Below are 20,532 nucleotides of genomic sequence, written 5' to 3' on the forward strand. Positions count from 1 at the left end.
TTATTTATTTATTTTTTTAATTTTTTTTGGACAAAGAGCATGAGATTATATATCTAGATACACAATTCCATGCCATAAATGGAAATTTAAAAACCTTAAGAAAATTAAAACCCAAACCACGTACAAACAGTGGCGGAGCTAGGAATTCAATTCATCAGGATCAAAATATAATTTAAGAGGTCAATTGTGTTATTAAATTTTTTACAGGGGTCAATTTTGCTATTTTATCAGGATCAATTTGATTTTTTTCCTAAAAATTCAACTAAATTTAAAATTTCACCAGGGTCAATTGACCCACATGCTTCTACCCTATTAACAAAAGAGTACTCCAGGATACTAATCTGGCAACATCGAACCGGGAAACATATTTACATACAAAAGGAAAAATCAAAAGTTTGAACTATTGGGGTCTACGGTTGCACATGGAGCAGCTGCAGTTTGCTGATATATTAAGCTTAAGCGTTGGGTTGGTTTGGTTAAGTAGACTCCACTGGAATACTCTGCTTCTTTGATGGATTCTGTGATTTTGAACTTTCGAAATATTCAAAGACTTTACTTCTATACAACTTGTTTGAAACCAAAATATATCTGTCTTTCTTTGTTTATATACATTCTTCAACTCCACTGCACTCATTTTTTTTTTCTTTCTTTCTATATGGGTTCTAATGGCAGACCAAACAGAGATTATGTGTACATATATATAGCATAATAAAACTGATGCTAGGAGCCTGTTCCGAGGCAACCGTTGCTGCCTGCGGAACTTCCCATTGCGGTGCTAGGCAAATCACTGACCAGAAACTTCACTGTATACTTTCTCATACCGTTTAATAACTCGAAGCATTCGTGGAGATCAGAATCTGTGACCAACATCACCCATTCTTCTTCATCATCCAAGTATTTCAACCGAAAGGCGCCTTCTTGCAGCTTGAAGCGCTTAGCCACTTCTCTGTAGAGCTGAGAACACCCAACAATATATGGATCAAGCTTGAAACGTACAGTGTCGTCTCTATAAGTGGCTTTTACTGTCAGTGTTGAACTTGATCCGCTCTCTCCGCTATTGTTATGAGTTCTTATTTGGTTCCAATTTTTTTCCATGGAAGTAGATGACCTTCCCAGCAAAACTGCTCCCGAGCTATTTGACGAATCCGACATGCTGCTAGATATGGATTGGTTTGGTTCTACAATTCCATTACCGCGTTCGGTTCTTGTATTCGTTCCATCACCTGCAAGTGCTAGAGAGCTCAAGCACCTACGAACACAAAGGTCTTTATCCTTCTTTACCTCTTCACTCCTTTTTCCTATATCGATATCATCACTATAGTTCAAGCCAGACTGTTTGCTTATCCATGTCCATGGCTCCATCAAGGATCCTGAACACAATGATTATAGCTTATTAGATTATTCACATTCTACCAACTCCTCCAAAAACGGTTTATATATATAGTTATAATTACCTGGTCCTGCTTGGTTTGTTTCAACACTCTCCTCCAACTTAACCCCGCCACCATCATGAGATATAACTGTTAAAGGCTCTAATGACGCATCTTCATCCATACCACTTTGGCTTCTTACAAATACATCTTCATGATGAGAAGAAGTACTCTTTTGAGTATCAAATTCTTGTATAAAAGGGCCAACTGCTACAAATTCCCCTGTTACCGAGTCAAACTTCAGTCCTCCTTCTACACCTTGGACAGAGTCAAGCACTGTCTGTATTTTCCTTAGAGATCTATTCACTTTGTTAATCTTGCGAGATGGCCATCTCATGATTCCGTGCTGTCTACAAATCCGTTTTAGTGTAGTCGGACAAACTGCAGAAAGAAAGAAAAAGAAAAAGCATCCAAGTCAGCAATTAAATAGCTTGTCAGGGAAACAAGCAATGAACACTCGTTCTCACCACCAAGGCTTTTTGCAGCATCCTTTAAGCTCCCAGAGAAGTAATGCTGGAGTACATTTAAGCTCACATTCTTCTCTGTACTGCTTTTCTTCTTCTCTGATCTTTTTGTTCCGCTAATTTCCTACAAAACATGTTTTAACCCAATTCAAGACATCTACAAGCCATAATCAAATTCAAATGTAGAGAATAAAAGAATTAGATACATCATATACCTGTTGAAGAGTTCCCTGAGAGCCTGCTATATCATTGGTTTTATCAGAGGACATGTTCGAGAAGATACTTGTAGTAGAGTTGACGTCAGTATCCAGAAATGTTGTCTGAAAGCTTTCTTCAGATACAGTAGTAGCCTGTGGGAGATTTGACGTTTCTCCACCATGAAATCCAACTTCCATAACCTCATTTGATTCTGCATCTGAAACAGTTCTCAGAGTCCGACATAGTCTCTGCATCGTGCTCGAGAGACTGTCCAGCAAAAGTTGTTGTTCTGAGCTTCCCTTCATACTTACAGGTAAGAAAAACTCCAGTATATAATCACTGTCACCGGTGAATGTGCTCCTCAGTTTGGTGGCAACTGCAGCATTAAGACCAAACTTTCGGGCATGTTGAACAAGAGGGTACTCGCAGATATTAAATGTCTTTACATCAGATGAGAAAGACGGCTTGTTTGATATGAGTGCTTTGCCAACGATTCCTTGCCCTTCTCTCAGATTATGCTCCAAACATGCATTCACATAGTCTTCCATTTCCATATCATTCACATAACATGCTGTTTCTTCTATGCAAAGAAGAGAGGTTTCCCTTGAATTTTTTCCATAAACCTTTACCGACTCATTGTTCGCTCCCTTGGAGTAACTGCAGGGAATCCAAGCTAGTGCTAAAGGCAAACTATGTGCATGGCACACTGCTCGGAGAACATCTCTTATTTCAGCCAAAGCTTCTTTTTGATTACTCGAAAGGTACTGAAAAACAAAAGACAGTATTGGAATTGAGGCACAAGAACAAAACAAGAAAGAATCTGATTTTGACTTGTTTTTGGTTCAAATGTACCTGACGACGAGGAATAGTTGATGTTTGTAAGTTCACGGCCTGACAAAATAAGACAAAAACATGAATCAATTCATCACGATTACTGTCTCATTTATTCTAGAGAAGTTGTCAACTAATGAAGAACACCAACCACTGCATTCGAGTAGATAAAAGACATAATTCCCACAATAACAAGCACACAAAAAGAGAAGAACGAGAGAGAGAAGGGGATTTAACCTGCAGAGCACGGCAAACAGAGTCCATCTCCACATCAAAGTTGGGTTTTTCCCTACATGTCACAAGTTCCAGGACAGCACAACAAGATGAACCAGATGCTTCAAGGATAGGAATAGCAATGGAACCACGGACATCGTTATCTAGTGCATGCTTCATCCTTAAATATTCAGCGGTTTTGTAATACATCACGTTTGATGTCCACTCAGGAACTCCAGAGATAAAGACTCTACCTGGAAGACCTGGATAAGAGCATTGATTCGCTTCAGCAGAGAAAGTGAAGTTCCTCGAGACTTCACGGTATCCAGATAGCCTCGAGTCAAGCAAGTACGCCTGATCACAAGTACTAAGCATGTACTGATCTCCTTTCTTGATAGGAGTCCAAAACTGCGCCAGAATACCCTCTCCAGAGAACTCCATAAACAAACTTAATGCCTTGATCATCTTATCATCAAGAGTGTGACTCAACGACCTTGGAACAACACTGTAATCTACAGCCCCAGTGGTTAAACTACTCGTCTGATTAGTATTATTACCTCTGATTCGTTTACCGGTAATCTTTTCAGTATCAGACAGGCAATGAAACTGAGAACTCATCTCATGTACAGGTCGTTTCTCGCCAACGTATGAGTGGCCTCCAAAAGATGTAGTAGACTGAGAGGTGGATAAGCCGTATTGAGAGAACAAGATATCTGTAGCAGCAGAAGGGATGTTGTTGCACCAAGAAGCAAAAGATTCGAAGTTCATAAGCTCTGAAGTTGAAGATGAGGAGCTTAACATATCTTCTTCGAATATCAAACTCTTAATCCAACCATCCATTTCCATTTCTTCAACTGGAGTATCTGGAAAACAGAATCCTTTTTCTCTTGATGGATTCTCCATTTCTCTTTTTGATTGACTAAATTAGATTGGCTAAAGCAAGTGACTTTTTTTTTTATATTTTAAATGAAAAACCTCACGCAGCAGATTCAATGTTTATCAACAGCAACCATTCCTAGTTTCCTACACATGGAAGAAATCAACAAACACCAGATTACGAAACAGGACAAACTTCACCGCAAGGACAAATATATATATATATATATATATATATTATATATTTCCCAAATCCCATTGTGGAACATCCTAAACACCTAACAACTTTGCACATATAAGAGGAACTCAAAATATTTCCAGGTCCTTGAATTGCAAAAAGTAAACAAACCCCACAAGACAAGGAAGCAAATTCTGAGTGTTAGAACCGAACCTGGAGCAAGAAGATATAAGAAAGTGTAGAAAGGTTGAAACTTGAGTGGGTGTATTGTATTGTGGGAGCAGAGAGAGTTGAAGCCACACAGAGTAATGATAAAAGAGGAAACTTTGTAGTATGGGGGAAAAAAAAATACTAAAATAGTAAAAGCCGATTTGGTTCAGTTAGAGGGAATTGCGGTAGAAGCTTACTCTGAAGCTCGTGGGAGCTAACATCAGCAAGCAAGCAAGCACTAAAGAGAGAGAGAGAGAAACGGTTCCATTAATGGAGGAGAGACTCTTGAGCTTTTTTGTTTTAGTTTTTAAAGATGGGATGGTGAAAAATGTTTTTTTTTTTTCTTCTTTCTTGGAATCGTGATTTTAAAACGCGATTTAGTATAATATTTTATTTTATACTCTGGTTTTGACGTGCGTGGCGTGAGTACACTGAGCCGTAAAAATAAAAATAAACGATGCGTCCTAATCGTCCCCACCACCACGGATGACGTAATGAGAAAAGTTAAAGTGATTTATTATTGGATTTTCTTCTCTCTTTTTTTTTTCCTTAAAAAAGTGACTTTTTAATAAAATATTTTGTGTTGTGCATGATTTAAAGCCTGTAACTGGAAAAATCAATATTGATGAATAATAAAATAATAACTTTTGAGGAAATTGATATTGACTTTTTAGTACATAAAAAAAAAAAAAGCAAAGACAAAAACTCGATGTTAGATAGTCTTACTAGATGGTTTTTTTGTTATAACGTATTTATTTTTCATTGTGAAACTCAAAACTAGGGCACACAATCTTTCATAGAATCATAGTGCTTGTTAATCATACATAGATATTTCAGAATACTTTAAAACCGTAGATATATTAGTAGGTTTTATATTATTATTATTTAAAAAAAAATATATTGAAAACTCTAGCCCAATTAAAAATAGATTAAGGAAAGGATAACTGAATCGACAGTGAAGAAGAAAATGACACGTGGAGATTAGCATAGATCCGGAAGGCATAAAAATTGCGTAATCTTCTGACGCGCGACACTCTTATTAGAGAGCTGTCACTTTCTACTCTTTCTTTATAGAAACAAAACTCCATTTCTTGCCAATTTTTAAATGACAAAAAAAAACGGTTATATTTGGACAAAAATAGTTACAATTCATAATTTGTTGCCATTAATTGTTACAATTGTGTCACTAAAACGATCTTTAACAGTTTTGCTATGCTACTTGTGAGCTTAATGACCAACAGTATATATATGTTTCTCGAGTACTATTTTTCTTTACTGCTTATGTCATTCTTTTTTTGGTTTTTTTGCATTTAGTTTGTTTATTCAATTTAATTATTTTTAACATTACCGACTGTGTCATAAGCAAGAATCAGCATCATTCTAAATCGATAAACCTAAGTCATTTTGGCTCTGATTGGTAACATGAGTTACCATTAAGATAAGACTTTATTTATAGATAACTCAAAAAATGTTACCAATCATGAATATATATATATTTTTTTAAGTTGAAGTTGAATTACAATATGTTGTAGTTGATTTACAACTTTGAGTTATGCTCTTTGTAAAATTGTTAATTCAACAGATTATTCAACATCATGGAAAATTTCATGCATTAGAGTTGAGTTAGAAGCTTTTTAATTTTCCTTTACATTTTTAATTACTTCCCACGATTTGTTTATTTTTTTAAAACAATTTTTTTTTCATTTTTAATCTTGTCAACGATTTTCATTTTTAATCTTGACTATTTCAAACAAAACTGAAATATATATATATATATATATATATTTTCCACAAAACTGAAATATATATATATATATATATTTATATATATTTTTGTTAAAACATATATGGGTGCCTAAAACTATTACCAAATATACATGTTAACTATTTTTATTTTTAAAGTAACATTTTATTTATTAAATTTATAAATGTCATTATTAAAAAAAATTATATTTAATTTAGTTTTGATACATTATAAATGTTACCCGTCAGTTATTTTTTTTAAAACTAACTCATATTTTTACAGCAAATTTACTAAATCAAACTGCCGTTTTTACCACATAATTTTTACTGCAATTTACAGTATATTATAACACTTACTGTAATTCAATTTTAATAAATCAGGTTACCGGTCAATTTTATACAGTTTTGTTTTTAATTAATAGTCAGTCTAAGATTTGACGTAGATCTATATATCTCCCATAGTATAGGAGTGTCTGTCGGCAGATAAATAAGAATTGTTCAACACCATAGCAAATGGGAGGACCAAATATGATCATTTCCAATTATTATGTTTATGTGCTGTTGTGAGGGTAACGAAAACACCACACTTTCAATTACTCCTTATTTTTGTGGTCTGCTTAGATCATTTTTATTTTTTAATGTATGTACTTTTGGTTGATGCAATTTAATTATTCTGCACACTACTTGTAATAAGCAAGGATTATCCTTGAACCCAAGCCAGTTCTTTTTTTTTGGGGTTAAACGGTGCTTTTGTTTTAAGAAAAGTAAATGGACCACATTTATACAATACTCATTAAAAAAATTGCTTTGGATCTCCCATTGTATTGGAGCGTCTGTCGGCAGAGATTTAAGAATAGCTAGTAGACGACCAAAACTACTACTTCAATACAAATAATAATTGTTCATTGCAAATGGGAGTATAATACTAGTATTGATCTTAATCGAGACTCCCCCGGCCGTCTTCTTACTCTTTAATTTCTTCTTCATTTTTTTTTCCTTCCAACATGACTTTATTAAAAACCAAAGTTAAAATCTGTGTTTACATCAGAGATTCAGGCATTCAGAGTATAAAAAGGATGGACAATTGTGATTCAAAGGCATATGGTTGATAACTAATAATCACTGATTTTGCTAAAATATCAGCACAAGAATTTTGTTCTCGTCGTTGAAAAGAAAATTGGATATCATCAAATCTTGTGCACAAATACGTGATCGTATCCATATAGTGTCGTAATCTTTAATTTCTTCTTTATCCTTAAATATTTAAGACATATTCTAAATTGTTACCCATCAATAATGCACAGTACCAAATCTGAGTATACATTATAAAAGCAATAACAAACATCAAACTAATTTATAACCTTCAACTCAAAACATATATACATACGGATAAAAAGCTTTTTTAAAAATAAAAAGTTCAAAACAATTTCTCCGTTAAGTAATTTTCTTATGGTTTATCTCCTAACACATCCTAGCTACACGGCTACACATATGATTCATGCATGGAGATGGAGGTGCTACAGTCAGTATTATCGATCAATACTTAAAACGGCGCGATCGGTAGAAAAATCTTCTTCACCCAAAAAATGAGAACACGCTAATTTTATAAAAACTGACTTATTCATTGAACCTTTTATCGAGGTTAGTGTGGTTTAGAACTTATTTAAAGAGGATTACGTGAAATATTAATACATACATACATATATTATACATAGATGCTTCGAGATGACAAAGTATGTGTTGCCAGGGGCATTTATATAATAACTATACACCAAATTATTCTGGCACTCTGCCCTAACGTATTTTAAAACTATACATTAAAATATTAAAATATGGGCGCTTATGTCACGAATGATTCCACTTCTTCTTGTCGTTACATGTTAATATGTTATTCTCCTTAAAACAGATTCCTAAAGTCGATATAGAGAGAATCCTGACCGTCCGTTTTGTCTTTCTAGATTCGGATTCTCTTTTAAGATTCCTGAGCTCCATACGTGGAATCTTCAACGATATACAAAGCTACCCACGACCCACGTACCTTAATTGTAGAAATGTGCTTGTTCTCCTATTTGCTGTGAAACTTTTTTTATGTTTTCAATTAGTATTTTATCCGACCGTGACAAACAAAAAGAAAAACTACTATTATATTCTTCGTTTTCTTAAGTGTGATTAGTGTTAGTTTTTATCAACTTTCTTAGTGTGATTTAAATTTCTTTGCATTATTATGTGGTGTAGGATTAGAATATCATCTCTTTACTTTTGCCTCGGCGGCAACTAGTTTGTTTAAATCGAATCAAATGTACGTGCCGTATATATTTATATACATGAATGTAAACGAAGTAACTATATGTAGTTGTTCTAAATTCCATAACACAAGATAAGGCTGGAACGGTGGACCATTTCAATCACAATATTTAGTTGACTAGCTGTCTTATATCTACGTTATCGAATCGTTTGGCTACAGAAAAATGTATAATGTCGACGAAAAAAAAAAGAGATATATATTTTGTCTATGTTCATTGTTGAGACTTGAGACTAAAAGAAGGAAGTATATTCATATGATGTCATGTTCAGAACAGGTGTACCATTTACTTCTTTTGTATAAAGGAAATAGTGTTCTTTATGTGTCAATCGTTTGCACAAGAATAAATAAAAATATAAGTCATAATATTCAATCGCAGGAAAGCTAAAGTAATCATGTTTACGTCCAAAGGAGAAGATTTCCACTGTAATTCATTTTTCAGGGAATGTCAACTTGTATCGATGTTGGTCGCTTTCTAACATCAAATGATAGATTGATGAGTACGTAACCTTTTATTTCCCTAACTTTGTTACATTAATTACATTTAATACAAAAATTTGAAAATTTAGTATTCAAAACTAAATTGAGAATATATAAGAGATTGTTAGTTCAGTAGTTTGCCACCTGTGTGTACGTTGGGGTCACCACCCAATTTTCAATTAGTTTCTTTCTATTGACATAAAGTATAAACAAAACCAAAAAAAAAGCATTCAAACTAATAAACAGTTTCTACATCAAATTTAGTAATTTAGTAGTATGATCAACTTCATCGAGACAAACCAAAAGGCCCATACATCAAGTAGTCCTGTCCCTTAGAGAATTGATGACTAAGATAGATTCCACCTATAACTGTTAATTTTCTTTCTAGATTCAATAGTCTTACTAAGATATACAAAACAAAAACAAGTTAAGAACAGGTAGGTCATCTCTTAGATTTGAAAGAAGGTTGTGCTATTTAAAGATCCACGGGGTTATCTATGCATATACTCCTTTCCGACAGTTTTTTTAGATTTTCGTTTTGATATAATATTCTCATAACGATGACGGTCCAATGTCCATCAGAGGCTTGTTAACTCGGGTCTTTAGCAATGACCTATTCAACACGAACAGAGAAAAGTGACACCACTGGTAGTTGTTTGCATTCTTTACATGGTACATGCTTTCCCCCCTGCTTCTCTTTGCGTTTTGTGGGGAAGCTATAAACTAACAGATGGTACTCGTGATGGTTTCATTGAGAGATGCTGCTCCAAGTACCCGATTATTTGGGTGATCTATATATTTGATTCAATTGGGTTCAAGGACTTTCTCTATGAAACAAAAGTTGGGAGTGGATAGACTTTCTGAGCGACTCTATCTCCATGATTAGTTCCGTCTCAACCCATGCTACTAATTCATTTCCAAAATTATAGAGAATGACAAGCTTTTCTTTTTACAACATTGAATTTAAGTTATATGAATTACTGTATTGACTAATGATGGATTTTAGACCTTCACACATATTTTCTCGAGTAAAGCTTTACTTAAACAAAAATGTAAATAAACCAGGATCTAAGAATGAAGTAACTTCCTCGTCTAACCAGGATCTAACTTCTACATAAATAAATCTAAGGAGCATTGTTTATTCATGTTTGAACCTTTGAAAAAAGGGCAGGCATCAACTTCAAAGCAATATCGCCGTAGGGTTTGTCTTGTTGCATATCTATAAGTCCTCTAGACTTCAATACCTGTCATTCGAAAACAACCCATCTAAACTAATGGCAGTGCAGAGAGATACAAAGAATTAAAAACAAATGTATCAAGAATCACTCACCAAAGTCTCGAAGAACATTCGAGCAGCTAGCTTCCTTGTCTTTCCTGCCAAAATCTCGCTCAAACTTAGATCTCCCGAAGGATGGCTTGAAGTGGGACTACTTGAAGAACGTTGTTTAAGATACTGAACCAAGGCTCTGCAAAGTTCAATGAATGTTATAAGCAATTATAGAAACAGTTGGCTCTTACAAATCTACATGGCTTTTGGAATCTATATACCTTGTTCTCCCTGTCAAACCATCAGAATCTTGACTAGCCGGTGATACTAAGGGGGTATTCCCACCTATCTCCAAGAAAGAAAGCTCCTGTACGGCACAGACAAATAGTATTGCTATCAAAGTTAGTGAAGCACCAAGAATGGTAAAAACATCAACACGCAAAAACGTGAAAACAAACCTCGTCAGTCATTTCAGAAACAGGTGAAAGCCCCAAGTTTCTTAGTTCAGGCATATCCTCTGGATTTGCGGAAGTTGAAGGCTCTGTTCTATAAGATCTTGTCTCCCAAGTTCCATGCTGAGTGCTGAAGTCATCAGTTCTAGAAGGTGAAGATCTTGGAGGCGGTGACGGCATGTGCACAGGGAAACCACCATCCCTTAAATGTTCAAATCCCATGTCATCATTATTATTAAATGTCTGAGGAGATTGTGCTTCTGTTGCTACAGACTCTGCATGCGCAGGTGGAGGGCCTGCAGAGTCTTGGACATCTTCAGTTTGCTGAGCTGGAGACAGCTGAACTGTATTGTCTGGATTCGTAGAATCAGGAACCACAGATTCTGGCATTGGAGAGACTGGATTAATTTCGGTTTCAGCTTCTCGAATAGGAGATGATACAGGTGAACGTTCTGGAACATTTTCATTAGAAACAGCAAGATATGGCTTTGAAGCTACATAGTCCTTTTCAAAGACACTGCGTAAAACATCTGAGAAGCCTGCAGATACACAGGCAATCATCTTTTTTTCAAAAACAAAGGACAAAAGAAGGCGAAAGTGACGAAAATGAAGAAACAATTGAAACTTACCAGTAAGTAAGGGATCACTAAATGTTCGATCCTTCTTCAACTGATTATTCAGTCTCCAGACATTTACTTTAGATGAAGGCATTTTATTTTTCTCACGAAGTGTATCACTAGGATCCTCGAGCCTTTGTTTTATAATCCTGTACGTATTCTTTGATCAGTACATACAAAAAAGGTAATGAAATAATCAAAGTCACATGAAGCAACGGAAAAGTTATTACCTGTTGGTTAATACTGTGACCTTATCAAAGAGCTTCCTCTTCCTTGGCCTTCTTTGTGGTGGGGGAGGAGGAGTAGGCTGAAGCACCAATTGAGGTGATGGATGCACTAACATATAAAAAAAGTGTTTAAAACCAATAATAATGTAGAGAATGTAATGGTTAAAAATATAAGACTATGTTGTTTACTCACCAAAATCTGCACGTTCTTCTTCAGAACCAGCAAAACTTGGAGACTCCGAGCGAAGCTCAAATGCAGAATCCCTTCTAAGATTTGAGATTTCTTCATCAATACTAGGGATAGTGGGGTCCTTGTCTTTCAAAGAATCATCTAAAGACTCAGTGTGTTCAATTCTGACATTCTGTTGTTCTGCAGCAAATGATGGATGGGACGCAGGGCTTAATTCGTGTGCAGCATCACGCCTTATCTCAATCTCTGGAATACTTCTAGGAGAATTGGCATCGCTTCTCTCAGTAGTGGGATTGAGCTCTTCTGCCAAGTTACTTTGTCTAGGAGGATCCTGAACTTCAGGGAATTCCTCTGTGGCGTTGCGAGGACTATAGGTTCCTATATCTGGAGCATAATTGGAGTCTCTTGGCTCATTTTCTGATCTTGCCTCAGAAGCCATTTCAACATCAGTTTCTCCAATATGCCCACTCATAGGTTCTGTGGGTTGGCTGCTCAAATCGTTAAAAGAAAGTAACCACATTAGAAGCATATCATTGAACAGTCAAAGAAGAGTAAGTGCAAGGTGTAGTAGAGGAAATCAAAACTCTATGAAGAGACTCACTCGAAATCCATCAGCATAGATTCTGAGATGATGTCCTGCAAGAAGAACACTTAAACTTTCATTCAATAACACGTTCCCGGAGACATGAAAAGCAGTGGTCAGAATCAAATTCAAAGTGATAAGAAGCAAGAGGGTAATCTCACCTCGTCGAATGTGACAGCAACATAAGGATCAACGCCAGTAGGAATTTGATCTGCAAAAGAAGCATCAGGATCAGCATCAGAAACACCTCTAAATCATGGTAAGCTGCATCTACAACCAAGAAAAAAACAACAAGTAAAAGGTACCTGTGAGAGTGATATCTTCCTCACTCCGGGTATGATTATCGATATCCCTATGATTGGACAAGAAAACAAAAATGTTATCTTTCCAAGTCAAACTCTAGTAAAGCTTTATAACAGATCAAACATGAAGAAGAAAAAAAGTGAATACATGTCGATAGTGTTATCTCCCAAGTCGAACTCGTCCAAATTTAGTGCTTGAGGCAAAGTCACAGACTCAGGCGGGGCTTGTCTGGCATCTTCGGGCAAGTCAACTTGAGTAGAGACGAAAGCTTTAGCAACCCAAGTATTAAGGTGACTCCAGTCATTGTAAAGATACTCAACTTTCTTTGAATATATACGCACAACCCCAAGGAGAAGGTGACTTGACGTTCTCAATGCCAATGGTACCTCTGGAAACATTATACTATCTGCATAGACCAACACAATTAATCAACAATCTTAAGATCGTATAACCAATCAAAAGCAGAGAAAAGTCAAAAACTTTAATCAAAACAGCAACTACTCAGGCGAAATTGTGAGGATTTCAACCACTAGAATGGGTAAAAATATAAACTTTGGTGAATGCCCATGTCAAAGCAATCAAAACTATAGAATTAGTGAAATTTCGAATTGGATACAATCAGAGGGGATTAAAAAAAAAAAAAAACGAACTTTGGAAAAAGAAAAGCAAGAAAATAGAAGGGAGGAGAGACGAACCAACAGTTTTGGGGATGTTGATGGCGGTGTACTGAGGCTTCTTAAGACGGTTTTGCACGTGAGCGGCACACCACACCGTACCCAACGGACCCTTTCGAGCCAATAACGTCTGTGAATAAAACATTTGATTCCCCCCTTCTTAGCAACCCGATTCCAAACTACCCACTAAAATTAAGCAGTAGCCCTAAACAAGCCAGAGGTATGGAGACTGACACGATTTGTGAGACAAGGGTTTATCGAATCGAAAGTAATATTTATATATATAAATCAGAGAAACCAAATCAATTTTGGAATACAAAACTGCAGAGACAGCGAGAAAGCGAGAACTAGGTTAGGGCTTTTTGAGGAAGACTAAGAGTTTTCTTTTTTTTTTTTAGTGGCGCGGGAAAACCCCCAATCAGTGGCGCTTAATGTTTTTTTCCAAATACAAACCCCTTTTTCTACTTCTGTCTGCTCGAAAGACAAAAAAAAAACTACTTGGGTTGGGCCACTAAAAACCCAATAGCGATATTGTCGGATTACTGGGCCTATCTAAAGGGTATATTTGGAAATTCGCATATATGACACTCTAGGGTTTTCTTCATATTTAGGGTTACTCTATTAGTTCCCGACGCTGGGGTTCTTCCTTTTTGCTGAGTAGAAGAAGAAAAAAGTTGCAGCCACCAAAATCAGATCCGACAATGGTAAAAAATTCGTCGTCGTCTCTCTCTCTATCAGTTCTTTTCATTATTCCGTGAGGCTGTAGAAGATTTATCTGTTTGATTTCATATCATCTCCGTTTTTGATATCACTGTCTTCGTAGTTCTTTAACGTTATTTTGTAATCGAATCCTTTGCGGAGTTAGTCTTTTGAATTTTGATTGTTTCTTCTCGTTCGTCACTAGGATTTTTTAAGTTTTGTAGTAGATTAAGTAGATTAAGTGTTCGTTCTCGTTACTGATCGATTGGTTTTAAGTTTCTTCATGCACAAACATTTTCTTAAAGTATTGTTGTGAGTTGTTGTTGCTGAGTCATTTTGGGTCTATGAATTTGTATTGAAATGAAAGTGGGATTGTTTTTTGATTTTGGATGTGTGCAGCCGAAGCAAATCCACGAAATCAAGGACTTCCTTTTGACAGCGAGAAGGAAGGATGCTAGGTCTGTGAAGATTAAGAGAAGCAAGGACATTGTTAAGTTCAAAGTCAGGTGCTCAAGGTACCTCTACACACTATGTGTCTTCGACCAAGAGAAGGCTGATAAGTTGAAGCAGTCTCTTCCTCCGGGTAATTTTATCTCATCTCTTTCTCTAGCTATATCATAAAATTGTTAGAGTTTGTTGCGTATGGATGGATACTCAAGTTTTTAGAACTTCTATCTCTTGAATGTTTTAGTATCATGATAGTTGTTGGATTTTTGGTATTTGAAGCCTAATAGGATTTAGGTAATTTTAGTAAAGCCTTAATTACACACATGTTAATCACAATACTATTAGAATTTTGCCTCCCTTAAGTTTTTTCTGGTTCTTCTATCAGTAATGTGATTTTTTTGTTGGAAATTTCATTTTATCTGAGTTGAATTTGTCTGTTACTTGATTTCAGGTTTGAGTGTTCAAGACCTTTGAATATCTCAGTATCTGTCATGATGGTTCCCAACTGTGTCGGAAGTTTTTTATATACCCCTTTGTCTTTAGAAGATTTTGTTTTTCTCTCTGCTCTCTGTCTTTTGAATTACTATGAATCAGACTTTCCTTGAGTTTCTTTGTTTGAATACTATTATGAGAGAATGGATTTGTATTTTGCTATCCGATTAGTAATATATAGATCTCGAAAGATCTCAGAGTTGTGTGCGTATGAGAATTAAGCACGCACATCAGTTATATCTATGTGGCTTTGGCCGTGAGTTGTTGTTAACAACGAAACTAATCATACTTGAAATCTCGAAACAAATTAGTAAAACTTTCCGTTAAAACGCTGTCGTTTTGCAAGTCGTTGGTGAAGTAGACAACGAACGTCGTCGTTTCGGAGAAATTGCAGTCGTTAATTTTTGCTTTGCCTCTTTGGTTGGGTTATCTTCAACCTTCCAACACCTTCAAGACATTTACGGGGATTCCAATTCAACGGTGAGTGGAAGAAGAAGAAGAAGAAGAAAGAGTGGTGTGGGTGTGGTGATGGCTCCAGTGATGAAGCCTTGGAGAGGACGAGAGCCAGACGGATCTGGGTTTCAATCGAACAATCTATGGGTTGGTAGTTTGACGGCAGAGACTACGGAATCCGATGTAGTCGATTTGTTTGCAAGGTTTGGTGAGATCGACAGAATCATGGTATACTCATCCCGTAGCTTCGCGTTTCTATACTACAGGCGTGTTGAAGAAGCTGTGGCGGCCAAGGAAGCGCTTCAAGGTTCTTATTTGAATGGGAGTCAGATTAAGATCGAATTCGCTCGACCGGTTCGTTCTCATCTCTGCGTTTTCTTAGGTTTCTGTTTTAGTTTCTTCTTCCTTAGCTTCTTTTACCGTTTGTTTATGGTTTTAGATCGATTTTGGGGATTCATCATACTCTTAAGATTACACTCATCTTGATGCTTTTGTCTTAGTAGTGAAATTGTTACATCTAGTCGTGTTTAGTGCATATGTGCCCTATCAAATTTTGAACCCAGATTCATGGTTTGTGAGTTGTGGCCCGCTACTCCAATTAACTTTCTCAACGCGTTCAGTTGGGTTGCTTCATGAGAAATCACACACTACGAATCACGAACAAGAAAGCAAATGTGTATCAAACTCGTCTTCCACCGTAAACTCATATCCATATTGAGCTGCAGCCATATTGATTCCATAATGGCTGCTTGCGGTTCTTTGGTCTCTCTCTAACTGGTCTTTGGATCAGCGACGTCGACATAAATCACTCTGTTCAGGTTCTTGATCATGTCAATGTCATGAAAGCGGTTTCAGGGATCTGTGATTTCAGGAGGCTCGTTCCAGATACAGTTTGCTATATGTCAATCTCTCAAAGTTGAGTATGAACCCAAAAAATAGTAGCAAAATTGAGTTTTTGCAGCTCTTTTGTACCCACAACTCTTGACACGAATGTTCGCATTCTAAATTCGCAAATCGAGCTCCAGTGATAGGTATCACTCAGTATCCTAAGCTATGCTACTCTAGATCTCAAGTTATGACTGGGGAGTTGGAGAAGGTGCAGATAATCAACGCAAGTGATGGCATTTGCATGATAATACAATCCTCGTAACACGTTTAGCCATCAGAGATATAATCTTGAGGTTATACCCGCATGGTGGATGGTTTTTTATTTCACCAATTTGAATGATATGTCAGCATCTTTGCTTTTTGCTCCAATCTCAGCTGAGTGTTAGATGCTTGTATATTTAAACGCGAGCATAATGTGGAATGATCAACTAAGGTGTTGCCGATTTTGAGGAGGACGTGATTCTCCTTGTAATTACGGAATGGTTCTTCTGAAGTATCGTTTTGTGTTTAGGTTAGCAGCTGATATGAATTGACGACAATGGTTCTGTGTTTTGTGTTCTTGTGGATTTCTAACTCAAGTGTGATTTTTTCTTTAGTGTTTTTATATGTAAAGAGTTCTCTTCGTGACAGCTACGTATGCATCTCAACTTTACGATATACCGTATTGGCTCTCATGGAACTTAACTGTTTGCAGGCAAAGCCTTGTAAGAGTCTTTGGGTGGGGGGAATCAGCCCAAGTGTTTCAAAGGATGACCTGGAGGCAGAGTTCATGAAATTTGGGAAAATCGAAGATTTCAGGTTTCTTTTGGAACGCAAGACAGCCTTTATTGACTTTTATGACATTGACGATGCCATACAGGCTAAGAGCATGAACGGAAAGAGAATGGGTGGCAGCTATTTGCGAGTTGATTTTCTTCGATCACAAGGGCCACGGAAAGTAAGCATCCATTTGTCGTCTTAGTTAAATACTAACGTATGAATTTGCTTTAGTATTCCTTTTGTCAGAAATTGCAAACGAGTGCTTTAAGTTTCATGAGTTTGATATGACTTCCGTGGCTAGAAACTTTCTTGTGCATCATTGCAGAATCTATTTGATTCTTTTGCATTTCGAAACCATGTAACACTTTTCTCTCTCTTTAGGAACCATGGCCTGGCTCTAGTGATGGCAGGGATGGCAGTTTGAGTGCTAAACAACAGGTTAGATTTCTTTTTTTGTTGGTGATATGTTTACTTTTTATAGGCTTTACGTTTCATTATTGTAAGAGTTTACGACAAACCCTTGTTCTCGCCAAGTTTCTAAGGTTTGATTGTAATATGCTTAACAGTACCCTCACTCATTTGGAGATGGTAAAGGAAGCGGCCAACCAAGTAATGTATTGCGGATTGGATACCCTCCTTCTGTACAGATTGACGAACAGATGCTACACAACAGTATGATACTCTTTGGTGAGATTGAGAGATGTATTAGTTACCCATCAAGGCATTTTTCGCTTGTGGAGTTTAGGAGCGTTGACGAAGCCCGCTGTGCTAAGGAAGGACTACAGGGAAGGTTATTCAACAATCCAAGAATTACAATTATGTACACAAACGATGACATTCCCCTTGGACGAGGAGATGATACTGGTTGTCATTCTGGTGCCAAACAATCAAGGCCTGAGATGTTCGTCAATGATCCTCCATTCACGTCTTCACCACATTCTAGCGGGATTCTTGGCCCTATGAGGCCCTTTCGAGGAAGCGTTGAACGTTCACATAGTGGTGTGGTTGGTACGAAAGGAAGCTGGGGAAGGCCATCTCCAACTGGCGCTGGAATACTCCCCTCTCCTGCACCAAATACAAGGCTACCCGTTAGATCAAACCTTGGTTCTTGGGAAGGATATGACCCTGCTCAGTTGGAAAGAGAACCCAAAAGAACCCGTAGAGATGGATCAGTGGATGCTTTTCCTTCGATGGGTGTAGATGATCGTGTCACTACGTTCAACAGGTCATATGGGCGTGGTTCAGTTGCTGCGAGGCGTGGTCGTGGCTTTCCTGATACTGATTTCATATGGAGAGGAATCATTGCCAAAGGTGGAACTCCTGTTTGTCATGCTCGTTGTGTACCTATCGGAAAGGGGATTGAAGCAGAAATGTGAGTAACCTTTTCGCCTTTCTGTTTTTCTGTAGGAAGTTATGTAGTTCGTTGATGAGAAGTTATCTATCTGTTCATTCTTTTAGATATGATATTTTAGGTAATCTGTGTATTGTCTTCTTTTTGATCTCAAACTGGATGTAGTAGTGTTGATTCGCCTCATTGATAATACTGCTCTTTGATTGCTGATTCTCGGTTTTTCGAATGGTTAATAGCCCTGAGACCGTCAATTGTTCAGCAAGAACGGGTTTGGATATGCTTGCCAAACATTACACTGAAGCCATTGGATTTGAAATAGTTTTCTTCTTACCAGACAGCGAAGATGATTTCGCGTCTTTTACTGAATTTCTCCGCTACCTTGGTTCAAAGAACCGAGCAGGTGTCGCAAAATTAGACGATGGAACCACTTTATTTTTGGTTCCTCCATCGGATTTCTTAACTGATGTGCTCAAAGTGTCGGGCCCAGAACGGTTATATGGTGTTGTTCTCAAGTTGCCCCCACCACAGGTTCCTGCTGTAGCATCATATAGACAAGAATCTCATCCCATTTCTCAATCGTATATAGATAAATCTCAGAGTTCACCTGCCAATTCCCATCACGGTTTGTATGCTGCTAGGGAAGATCGAGCTGTGTTTGATTACAACAGAGGTATGCAGGAAGAATCAAAGCCTCCCCCAAAATCAATGCTTGGTCCTTCTAGCGAGCCATTTTCTGTACCTAACACTGCAATGCCTCAATCCGGGGTTAGCCTAACACCTGAGCTTTTAGCCACTCTGGCCTCCTTGCTCCCTACAAGTTCTCAACCTACTGCCTTTGAAAGTCACCAATCCGTTGAACTGTCCAATGGAGAAGCTCCATCGAAAGATTGGAATCGTGATCAACCAATGGTTTCTGACCGATTAAATCTATCATTCCAACAATTAGGCAGTCAATACAATCCGGTGGGGCAACTACCTCCTCCTCCGATGCATTATCTTCCGGTGTCAAGCACACAGAGCCATTCCAGTGGGATGGTCCATGGTGGTATGCAGTATCAAGCACCATTTGTTAGTACACCTCCGCAAGCTCCGTTACATATTCCTCCATCGAAAAATTATGCAATCTACTCTCAAGGGTCACATCAAGCTGTATCTCGACCCATGAGACAGCAATACCAGCCTGAAGCTCCCATGCTTCATCAAACCTACATGCCGGCCCCTATAGCTGAGAACCCTGGTGTGCACGGTTATCAGGATTATGAGCAAGGTAATTATCATGGTCTGACAAATAATCAAGGGCTAACAAATAATCAAGGGCTCAAGGCAAATCGTTCCCAGTCTCAAGCTGAGATGCCTCCACTAGCGAACATGACAAACTTGGATCCGTCTAGCCAAGCACAGCAGCAGCTTCAGTCATTTCTCCCTGGAACTGGACAAGGTACATCAGATGGTGAGGTCGATAAGAAGCAGCGATATCAGTCTACTCTACAGTTTGCGGCTAACCTTCTTCAACAGATTCAGCAACTGCCATCAAATGCTTCGACTGGACAAGGCCCTGGAGACTAGCTCCACATGCCCCCATGGTAATATTCACTATTCTTGCTCTTTGGCATGTGATAAAGTGATTTCTGTTTTCTACTCGTCTTGCATATGCGCGCCGTGCTGAGTTTAGCTGGGTATTAGGTTCTTGTGCTGTGATGTCTCCTGCTACGTTTTGTCTTCGTGAACAAATTATCTGGCGAAACTGTTTAGTATGTGTGATATCTGAAGCTTATCACGCTGCATCTCTTTATAGAAACCGTGTGAAAATTACAAGATTGAACTGTACACAAGTTCTCTGTGTGTGTCGACAGACTTGTCTTGCTATATACAGTATAAATCTCAATGAAAATGATCTTTACAACCTCAATCATAATCGACAGGTGGGTTTTAGTTTTGGACATGCCGTTACTGTTATGTTGGAATGGAGAAAGTGTGTTGACGAAGGATGACGTCGCATAGAGCTTCTTTCCGAACCAGACGATAACACACGGGGCATCGCTATGATCAACCAACTTTTATCGTTTTGGCAAACAAAAAAAAAAATCTGTGTTTATATTATTTGTTTGCATTCTACCGTTTCTAGGCTGTACAAATTGTGTGATTCTAGATTCTTATTGGGTAATAAGAATTCTTATATTTCGTATTTCAAATGATAAAAATACA

The 20,532-nt window shown here is 37.4% G+C and overlaps 4 protein-coding genes across 6 annotated transcripts; 2 read left to right on the forward strand and 2 right to left on the reverse strand.

The window, feature by feature from the left end:
- Window positions 1-540: 540 nt before the first annotated feature.
- On the reverse strand, window positions 541-4,813 carry LOC104749385 (protein NLP9). Its single transcript, XM_010471000.3, has 7 exons — window positions 4,404-4,813; window positions 3,161-4,159; window positions 2,945-2,983; window positions 2,110-2,856; window positions 1,898-2,018; window positions 1,455-1,811; window positions 541-1,370 (listed from the first exon to the last, which is right to left on the reverse strand). Exons 2-7 carry the CDS (start codon window positions 4,037-4,039, stop codon window positions 721-723), a joined length of 2,793 nt encoding a protein of 930 aa, XP_010469302.2. The 5' UTR covers window positions 4,040-4,159; window positions 4,404-4,813; the 3' UTR covers window positions 541-720.
- A 5,131-nt stretch (window positions 4,814-9,944) lies between these two features.
- On the reverse strand, window positions 9,945-13,668 carry LOC104749386 (sister chromatid cohesion 1 protein 3-like). Its single transcript, XM_010471001.3, has 12 exons — window positions 13,260-13,668; window positions 12,712-12,970; window positions 12,567-12,613; window positions 12,423-12,472; window positions 12,280-12,314; window positions 11,682-12,166; window positions 11,492-11,597; window positions 11,274-11,410; window positions 10,651-11,183; window positions 10,474-10,559; window positions 10,256-10,391; window positions 9,945-10,169 (listed from the first exon to the last, which is right to left on the reverse strand). Exons 1-12 carry the CDS (start codon window positions 13,381-13,383, stop codon window positions 10,068-10,070), a joined length of 2,100 nt encoding a protein of 699 aa, XP_010469303.1. The 5' UTR covers window positions 13,384-13,668; the 3' UTR covers window positions 9,945-10,067.
- Window positions 13,669-13,824: 156 nt separating this feature from the next.
- Window positions 13,825-15,038, forward strand: LOC104749387 (large ribosomal subunit protein eL38z/eL38y). The gene is made up of 3 exons (XM_010471003.3): window positions 13,825-13,942; window positions 14,337-14,520; window positions 14,836-15,038. The coding sequence occupies exons 1-3, from the start codon at window positions 13,940-13,942 to the stop codon at window positions 14,856-14,858; spliced, it is 210 nt and encodes a 69-aa protein (XP_010469305.2). The 5' UTR covers window positions 13,825-13,939; the 3' UTR covers window positions 14,859-15,038.
- Window positions 15,039-15,157: 119 nt separating this feature from the next.
- On the forward strand, window positions 15,158-20,512 carry LOC104749388 (flowering time control protein FPA). 3 transcript variants are annotated; one of them, XM_087491000.1, is made up of 6 exons: window positions 15,158-15,683; window positions 16,912-17,154; window positions 17,358-17,414; window positions 17,543-18,348; window positions 18,564-19,910; window positions 20,250-20,512. In XM_087491000.1, the coding sequence occupies exons 1-5, from the start codon at window positions 15,405-15,407 to the stop codon at window positions 19,891-19,893; spliced, it is 2,715 nt and encodes a 904-aa protein (XP_087347126.1). In that variant the 5' UTR covers window positions 15,158-15,404; the 3' UTR covers window positions 19,894-19,910; window positions 20,250-20,512. The 3 variants fall into 3 exon arrangements, with proteins under 3 accessions (XP_087347126.1, XP_087347127.1, XP_087347128.1); XM_087491002.1 differs by lacking the exon at window positions 15,158-15,683 and adding an exon at window positions 16,605-16,728; XM_087491001.1 differs by lacking the exon at window positions 20,250-20,512 and having other exon boundaries at window positions 15,246-15,683; window positions 18,564-20,236.
- Window positions 20,513-20,532: the final 20 nt, after the last annotated feature.

This window comes from Camelina sativa, chromosome 16, assembly GCF_030686135.1.
Source record: "Camelina sativa cultivar CO46 ecotype springtype chromosome 16, ASM3068613v1".
Lineage (NCBI taxonomy): Eukaryota > Viridiplantae > Streptophyta > Magnoliopsida > Brassicales > Brassicaceae > Camelina > Camelina sativa.